Source organism: Corvus brachyrhynchos, unplaced genomic scaffold (genome assembly GCF_000691975.1).
Source record: "Corvus brachyrhynchos isolate BGI_N302 unplaced genomic scaffold, ASM69197v1 scaffold101, whole genome shotgun sequence".
Classification (NCBI taxonomy): Eukaryota; Metazoa; Chordata; class Aves; order Passeriformes; family Corvidae; genus Corvus; species Corvus brachyrhynchos.
Genome location: NW_008237239.1, coordinates 12,334,288 through 12,343,428, shown reverse-complemented (window position 1 = coordinate 12,343,428; position 9,141 = coordinate 12,334,288). Strand labels below are relative to the sequence as shown.

The following is a 9,141-nucleotide window of genomic DNA, read 5'->3' as shown; positions in this document are numbered from 1 at the left end:
GGGGGAGGCCCGGGTCTGGCGTGTCTGGCTAACGGAGTGCTGTCCCTCTGCCCGCAGGAGAAGTTGGCCCTCAAGAAGAAGCGGAGGAAGGAGCGAGAGGCCCTCGGAGACAAAGTAAGGGCTAGATGGTCTTTAAAGGTCCTTTCCAGCCAAACCATTCCATGATTGTATGCGCTCTGTGCTCGCTGGCTGTGGTAGCCTTCAGAGGTACTATTGTCTAGCAGAGGTATCAAACAGCTGATTTCAGAAACATTGTTGTTCCTGTGTTAAACGATGCTGCAAACAGGCAGACTGAGTTTTAAACTGATGACATAAAAGCAGGCCACTCTTGAAAAGTTGTTTCTGATGTGATTGCTATGGCATTTGTGTTGACATTATTACGAATTATACTCTAATAGTAATTTGTATAAATTAAAACAATCAAATCTGACCAAACCGTGCTCAGACCAGTTACCTGCTGGATTCCAAGCCTAGTCGTGAACAAAGGTTTTGCTTTCTTTTCTGAACTGATTGAAGATAGTCAGATGCAAGTTCCTGTATTACAAGTCTCACAACAGTAGTGTAAGTTAACAGGGTAAACATGAAAGGCTGTTAGTCATTAAATTGTAGATATGAAGGTTAAAAAGTGTTGCTGTTGAAAGCAGAATCCTTTTCTTTCATGGAAGAAATAAAAGTGGATAGAAAATTCCCCTCTATTTTTGTTTTGTTTTGAAAAGTGACACTGTTCTAGTGGTGCTTCTGTCCATCTGGTGCTCTCTGGTGTCCCAATACCTGTGCATATTTTTAATCAAACTTCTTTTTTAAAAGTGGCATCAAAGAAATACTACATCCAATTCTGTGTAGAAATATACACAATATTGTGGTAGTATGAATGTGGTGTTTGCAATGCATTTAATAATTACATGAATGTGTTATGTTAATAAACTTTATGTATTTTAGGCACCTCCAAAAGCCATACCAAAGACTATTGAAAATCAGCGAGTGTATGATGAAACCACTGTAGATCCCAATGATGAAGAGGTAACTGCTTTAATTTCTGCATGTGCTATTAAGTTGACCATTTTTTTTTCTAAGAAGGGACATAAACTGATTGATGAAACTGAACATTCACCACTTTCCCGTTAATCTGTTGATGATTTACTTTTTACACATGATGGGTTTAAGAGGTGGTGTCATTTTTCATTATCTATATGAAATAATTGCCTTTTGCATTACTGATATTGGTAGTAAAAGCTGCCCATGTTCATCACACTGGATTCTTAAAAACATAAAACCCACACACCTTTGGATGATTAATTACAGAATAGATCTTGTGAATTGAAATTTAGATCAGATTGAATAATTGCTCATCAGTTATTTCGTACATGGTGGATTTAACAAGGCTTCTGTTCTTCCAGGTTGCTTTTGATGAAGCAACTGATGAATTTGCACCATACTTCAATAGACAGACAGTTCCCAAAATTCTTATTACAACATCAGACCGACCTCGTGGGGTATGTATGTTTTATTTGGAAAGTTCTGAGCAACCAACTGATTATTAGATACCAGGGTTTGATTAATGTACTATGATTGGTACATTAAAACTGAAAATAATAGCATTTGCATGGATTTTTTTTGTCATTTTATTTAGTGCCCAACAATAACCTTGTATGTGTATGTAATCTGTTGGTTTCTCTAGCATTGTTTGTTTCCTCCATAACAAAAAACCAACCCTGTGCATGTGTTCTTATATTGAAATGATCAGCATTGCCTGATTGGAGAGACTACTGGCATAAAAGAAATTGCTTTAAAAATAAGAAAAAATACACCTCAAACAGTTCAACTGAAAACTCAGACATGAGTTCCTGAAGAAATAGTTGTATTTTATTTTGAGATGCCGTGAACTTTTTGTAAACCAGTGTCTTTAATAAATAGTGAGTGTGGAGATTATGCTTTTTGCATTTTCCTGCTTTTCTGTGATGGAGGGAGGGGGAAAAAAAGTCCTTAAAAATATATATCTCTGGTGTGCTGCAGTCTTTACTGCCAATGAATGTTTTTGCACTAACCGAATGAAGTAATTGAATATCTTCAAATCTTTACAGATATACTGGAAGTAATGTATGCTCAGGGAGGGTAATTGGAATGACCAACCCCCTGTTCTCCTGATAACTGAATTCAGTGCTGAATTCCGCACATTGCCATTTAACTCCCGTGTTTTGCAGAGAACAGTGAGATTCTGTGAGCAGCTGGCTACTGTTATACCCAACTCACACGTCTACTATCGAAGAGGACTGGCTTTGAAAAGAATCATTCCACAGTGCATTGCGAGGGACTTCACGGATTTAATTGTCATTAATGAAGATCGCAAAATACCAAGTATCCTTTTGTGTGTTTATCAGGGAAAGAAAACAATTCTGTAGTGTGCATCAGAGACCTACTTTATTCTGTTTTCTTTCTCTTCACAGTGCAAATTACAGAGCTAAAAATCAGTTCCAACTTGAGTGTCTCATGGCTAATGGAACTGGGAGTGTGTAGATAGTTGGGACTTTTTTTTTTTTGTAATGCATGGATAAGCACTGTTATTATTTCAGTAAATTTAACAGTTTGATTAATTAACAAATTTTTCTGACCAGGAAGATCCATTTTATTTTTCTGACAAGATAAAACATTACTAATTCGTAAGGGAGAAAGCAATAGAGGATAACTCTTGTTAGCAATTGAAACAAAATGTAATGGACATACTTGAGAAGGCTAGTTAACTAGTTTGGGAATGTATGTCTGAAAATTTAACAAAACCTTGGGCATAGATTATGGATCTAAATCTCATGTAATACCGCATTTTCCAAAGACTGTTCCTCTGTAAATTACGTGTTCAGTGTTACCAGCCTTTTTTTTTAACTTCGTGCACAGATGGTCTTGTTTTAAGTCATCTGCCTGATGGTCCAACCGCTCATTTTAGAATGAGTAGTGTGCGTTTGCGTAAAGAAATAAAGGTGAGACTCAAAAAAAATTTGAAAAGTGGGTCATCAGTTGGGCAATGATAAATACATCCAGTCTACTTCAACTGTCAAAACTGCATTTTGATATAATTCAGCTGATCTTGTAAAGGTGTTTTTCTGGTAAGCTAACAGGAGGCTAAGGATTAGTGTATACTTCATAAGCAGCATATTTCCATTTTCAAGCTTATTTGCTGAATTTCTTTAACTGCCAAGTATTTTATAATGTAAGTCTGACAAGTATTTTTAAAATGTCATTAAATAGCAGATGATAACTTTATCAATAGGAAATACCCCATGTCTAGCATACACACAATAGGGTATATAAAATCAGCAGTATAAAAGGTTTCATTAGCTGTAGTCTTGAATAAAACATAGTTCTTCTTACAGCCCTGTTACCTCTTCTGTAGTATTGCTTACTTAGCCCTGCTTACGTAGCCCTAAGGAATTTGCAGTAAAGTGTGTTTTCTTCTTTGATGTATGTATTCTCTAATCAGTTTTTATTAAAGAAGCCCATATAGTCTCAGTCCCATATACCCTTAGTTGGTGTGAGTACAGAGGGAATACACCTATGATAGGTAGAGTGGATTATCTGCTGTAACAGGTTCTGCCAAGAGTAAGAATTGGTGCAGGAGAGAGAAAAGTAAAATTACTTGTGCTTTTTCATTTAATTTATATTATTGAACCAAAGATCCTTATCTTACCAGCTGCTCCTTTACTTATGAAGTTGTGTTTGAAAAAATTATTAGGGCATGTTATCAGCCCTGTCTTCCTATTTCAAACACTTCTTTGATAATACATTAAAATCCTTTTGCATTCACTCTGTTCTGTGCATTCTTATTGCTTTCATTTCAGCGAAAAGGGAAGGAGCCCACAGAACACGTCCCTGAAGTGATCCTGAACAATTTCACAACGCGGCTCGGCCATTCCATTGGCCGCATGTTTGCTGCTCTCTTCCCACACGATCCTCAGTTCATTGGAAGACAAGTAGCTACATTTCACAACCAGAGAGACTACATCTTTTTCAGATTCCACAGGTGATGTTTTCCACAAAACTCATTTACAAGTGAGAGAGAATACTCTTGTAACTTAATTCCTAATTTTAATTCTTTTCTTCCCCAAGATACATCTTCAAGAGTGAAAAGAAAGTGGGAATTCAAGAACTGGGGCCACGTTTTACATTAAAGCTGAGGTCACTTCAAAAAGGAACCTTTGATTCCAAATTTGGAGAATATGAGTGGATTCATAAGGTATGTCTTAATAATGATGAAAGTCCTGCTTGGGGAGACTAAACCTGACATGAAATGTACAAAAAAATCTTACCCTAGAAAAGCAGTGTAAATGCAGTTCTCAGTGTGGAAGTGTCTAACTAAAGTTTTTAGAGGTATATTTTGAGAAACATGCAAAACAGAAACATTCTGCTGTAATCCAAGTCAAAAATAAAAATAGCAAGGATGATGAAATATCAATATACCATGACTACTTAATTTGCAACTCTACTATACCATAACTACATTTCACTGTCCACCCTGCTATAAAATGGAGTGGTCATCCTTGTTTGTATCCTGCATTAACTTCCTGGTAAACAACTTTTCTTTTAAATTTCAGCGTCGAGAAATGGACACAAGTAGAAGAAAATTCCACTTATAAGTGAAATCTGCCAATTGTGGGTGACCAGGAATACAGCAGCTGCTTTCAACTATGGATGATCTTGGACTCCTAACTAATGATAATGATGCTGAACAGTATCTGTCTGCAAAAAGACAAACAGCAAACATCAAAATTTTCTACAGCAGCAGATCAAGTAGGATGTGCCTTTCTTCCTGTTTGTAGCCAACATGACAAGGACAGTGACTTTTTCCAGTTTAGGAGGAAAAACTATGGCCATGTTTGAACAACCTGTCATGTAGCTATCACTAAGGATTTGCCAGAAGTGCTGCTGTTCTGTAGAAACAGATTATGCTTCACAACATCAAAGACAGTAAATATGTTGGTTAAAGAAGTTTTCAAAATAAAGTATTTCTAGTTTTACAGTTTCGTTTTATTTTTTTTCCATTAACCCAGACATGTTCAGTTAATCAGGTAAGAGATAAATATTTAAAACTTATTTCTAACTTACAGTATGCTGTTCCCTGACAGTATGGGCATAGTTTTCCAAAAAAGTTCTCCTATCCAGAGAACATGGAGAAGGCAGTATGCAATCCATGAAATCCATGATATTTTATTTCATTAGCATTTTGCATAAAAGAGGCGTGTTGCTCAAGTTACAAAAACAATATGCATAACTCAGGTATCTCTTTTGTAAATACCATATTGACAAAAGGTGTATGTGCCCAGAGCAGTTGAAAGTAAACAAAGACAAATGGGAAAGAATTCGTAAAACCTCCTTACAAGAAGTACATAAAGCTATCATCTAAAAATGCTGCTCAGTGACTATGTGAGGTCTCTGAGCAGGGCTTTCCCCGTTAAAATTTTAAAAATGCTTCTTCAGCCTCACAGCTACACTCGAGTTGGTATTATCTGCATATAAACTACTGTTTTGCCTTAAGTTGGCACATTCAATGGCAGCTAAAAGGTCAAGTTTTCTTTGAGTTACTTTCTTTTCATATACAGCTGTAAGTGCTTTTTCATATTTACCTAATGAATAAGAAGGCTCATAGAGTAAGTTACCTCCTAGGGTAGAATTACTTTTTAAGATAAAGAATAATTTACTCTGTCTTTATTTGATGTCTATGATATGGGACAGCTGTATAGCTGAACTATAAACAGTCCAAAATTTTTTTCTGTTCTATTTCTGTTATGCTTCTAAGTATGGTACTGCTGGAGTCTCATTGTTCTGTAGGACTGTTAACCCCAGGCAGACTTGCAGCAGCACAATATTTACACTCCTTTCTCTGCTCTCCAGCTGCTACAGAGTGATGCACTGACTGTGAGGTGCCACCATACCCAGAAGTCAATCAAATTCTTACAGTAATTTCAAGACCAGACTAAGTCAAGACACTTTTATTTTTTGCTTGGCATATAAAACTGATTCCCTTATGAAACAGAAATATGTAACTAGCATACAGTTCATCTGGAGAGGTAGATGGTAAGAAGTTTGATGACAGTAGCACTTTTTAGAGTTAGATTTGGCACATTAAAGCTAAGCTTTTGTACAGACTTCAAACCAGGCCACTCCTTGAGGCACTCTGCCCATATACACATCAGCAGGTAGGAGAAGATGCTAAAAGATCTGAAAAACAAAACCAAAATCTAGTTAGAAAGGTATCGCTGCTAAATGAAGCAACTCTAAGAACACATATGTTCAGAGTATGCTATGGACAACTAGTTACGAAAAAATATCCTCTTCTTCCACAGCTGTTTTATAAAATATTAGTTTAAAAAATAAACCTTTAATGAAGCCATCCCCAAAGACACAATAAGATAATCAAAGCTCTTACAAAAGAACTGAAGCTTAGTGTCTCCTGGAAACCAAACTGCTAAGTGTAAGGATAGAAAACATTGTTCCCGGTCACTTTGTGCTTGCCAGAACACCAGGTATCTATTTTGCCTTTGAAAAGCAGGGAATTTGTTGTGTAACTTACAGATTACACTTCCTCTTCAGTGAGGTGGTGCTGACTGGGCAAACATGAACACTATTGGCTCATCAAGAAAATACAAGGAATTATGACTAAGAAACCACCTCTTTTCAGGAAGTGCCTGCAACAGATACTGCGAAGTGAAGGAATTTCACATATAGGTAGTGTAACTAAAATATAAACAAGAGTTCCATTCCAAAGGCTGTACCTGAGAAAGAACATATAAAGCCTTTTATGCCTTGTGTATGCACGTGTGTTGTGAGACAGAGGAAACATTGTTTCCTGGTATCCCCACCAAGGAATCCGGGAATTACTTCACCTTGGCAAACCTTCGTGGGGAATTTTATGTGTCACTGATTAAGTACAGTTTATTTAGCTTTGTATAAGTTATCAGTCTATAATGCTTACAATTATCTAATTCCGTCCTTGGATTAGTGCTTATAGGTGAAGCTACACTAGCGTAGCATTCAAGAGTATTTTTAAAATAACAGTAGTTGGCGAAAATTCACAACAGAAGTACCTCTAAAAGCTACAAGAACTCTAAAGCACATTTCAGTTATACTGCTGTAATTCACTGCTCAAAAAATGTGGGAAGTGTTTCTGTTTGTTAAATAGTTAAGGATCTACTTCCATACTGTTACTACTCTGGTCTTTAAACATGGTTATTCATGCTAGTACATACATCTGGAACTCTTCTACAGTCTGCTTGAGGGGAGAACAATTTTAACAATCAGACTGTGGTCACCTTTCTATAAAGCTGCCTTACAGCACAGTATAAATTACAGTTCTTTGGATGATATAAGTCAGCTACACAACCAGAATTTTTCAAGGTTAAGACTCACTATGAGATTCCTAAGGATTGTGAACTACTGTTAAATATGTATCAGGTGCTTTGAAATAACGTCTGTGCTCTCATCTCCAACAGATCCAAATCAACCAGCAACAGGAAGAGGGAACATGGTAAAATTATCATGCATTTACTGCGGTCAAAATAACCAAGTTATTGTGACTCTCAGAGTTTAGGTGAAACTATTCTGGATCTAAAATTCACCTTTCTAAAGAGGTTAGCCTAAAATCTAATCACCAAAATGCCAGATGAGTGAGCAGTCTTCCTGGTGATAGCAGTAGTGCTAATGAACCTATGAAAGTTTTGGAATGAAAATCCAAATGAGTATTCCACTGTTTCTAGTTATTTAAACTGCTACCCCTGTAGTAGCTTACTTGAGTGGAGTATGGGCTTTTAAAACTAACTACTTTTTTTAAAGTATATACTTATTTCTTTTGGCATAGAGGGCATCTCCCCTCCGCAGTGGTCAGTGCTCTTCTTGTGGACCACCACCACTAATCTGTTTTTGGAACTGTTCTTTAGTTCTTAAACTTCTAAAGTCTGTTTTATCTGCCACAATCAGGATTCACCACATATGCTGTCAGGTGATTAATTCTATGTGAGAAAAGGGAAATAATACCCTTACAGAGAGGAAGATACAGCACAATTACTGTACAGCTTGGTTAGTCCGAATAGCAGCTCACTACTTTGCTACGGGTACAGAAACAGGTGGAAGCTATGCAACAGCAAAGTGCTACTCATAATACTTACAACGGACAGCCCAGTACAGAGCTGTGAAAAGGGGAGAAGGGACCAAAAATGGGGATCTAGACCAACACCAGGTGCACAAGTCAAATGTTTCTGAGTGCATTTCATACAGCCTGTCTTATTTAAATGACAAAAGAGTTTATGAATTGTAATTCAAGAACTTACCACTGAAAGATACTGAAGTAGTTCACATAATTACAAAAACGAACAAACTTTCTGGGGTCTGAATGGATTTGTACTTGATGATACTCCCGTCAGTAGGGGATCATGTTGCGCATTCTGCAGGCAGAATTGCTTCAAGTCAGCTGCAGCTTGAGAAACCTAGTTATAATAAAAGCTGGTATTAGAATTCACTGAACACTCTTTACTGAGGATGTAACAACATTGAAAAGTAGAAAAAATACTATGGAATGATTCTGGAATACAGTTTATGCAGATTTTATACAATGTTTCATTGTAGTTTTTTTGTTTCTTAAAGACAAGAAGTTGAACAATGTAACAATGAAAACTAATTTGGATGTTTCAATTTCCATGTTAAACTTCTAAGTATGAAGGGTGACACACGAGCAATATCTTGGAGATGGCTTTATTACATATACAAAGATCCTAGTTCTAGCATAAACAATTCAAAAATACTGTCTATGGTTTAACATGTTCTACTCGACTGAACTGGCATTTCATCCTCCCTTGGAAAGCCATCCTTATGATGAGATAATGGGGTTCTGAGCACCCTTATATGGGGTTTTTGGCATGCTTCCTAAAAACTGAACAGTGAAAAATTCTTTGTCTTGCTTTTCTTTGCTGTAACTCTGAACTCATAAAATAGAACGATCAAAGTTTCAAAAAGTTGCATCTTCCACTGGCACTTCGTATCTGCAGTTTGCCCAGCGTTTCTCTGCCGTGGCGCCCGGCACGGCACAAGTTCAATGCACTTCGTGTGCCTGGCACCGACATCTCCATTTTGCCGTGCTGGGGCCAGCCCAGCCCGTTGTAC

The 9,141-nt window shown here is 37.0% G+C and overlaps 2 protein-coding genes across 2 annotated transcripts; one reads left to right on the top strand and one right to left on the bottom strand.

The window, feature by feature from the left end:
* Positions 1 to 3: 3 nt before the first annotated feature.
* Positions 4 to 5,008, top strand: RPF1 (ribosome production factor 1 homolog; the record flags this gene model as incomplete). The annotated part of the gene is made up of 8 exons (XM_017729596.1): positions 4 to 114; positions 940 to 1,020; positions 1,398 to 1,493; positions 2,202 to 2,355; positions 2,890 to 2,972; positions 3,831 to 4,012; positions 4,099 to 4,225; positions 4,584 to 5,008. Coding segments are annotated over 8 exons (876 nt in total), but the record flags the coding sequence as incomplete, so codon positions are not given.
* A 172-nt stretch (positions 5,009 to 5,180) lies between these two features.
* GNG5 (G protein subunit gamma 5) lies at positions 5,181 to 9,107 on the bottom strand. Its single transcript, XM_008630512.2, has 3 exons — positions 9,012 to 9,107; positions 8,313 to 8,468; positions 5,181 to 6,207 (listed from the first exon to the last, which is right to left on the bottom strand). Exons 1-2 carry the CDS (start codon positions 9,105 to 9,107, stop codon positions 8,343 to 8,345), a joined length of 222 nt encoding a protein of 73 aa, XP_008628734.1. The 3' UTR covers positions 5,181 to 6,207; positions 8,313 to 8,342.
* Between the last annotated feature and the right edge of the window lie 34 nt (positions 9,108 to 9,141).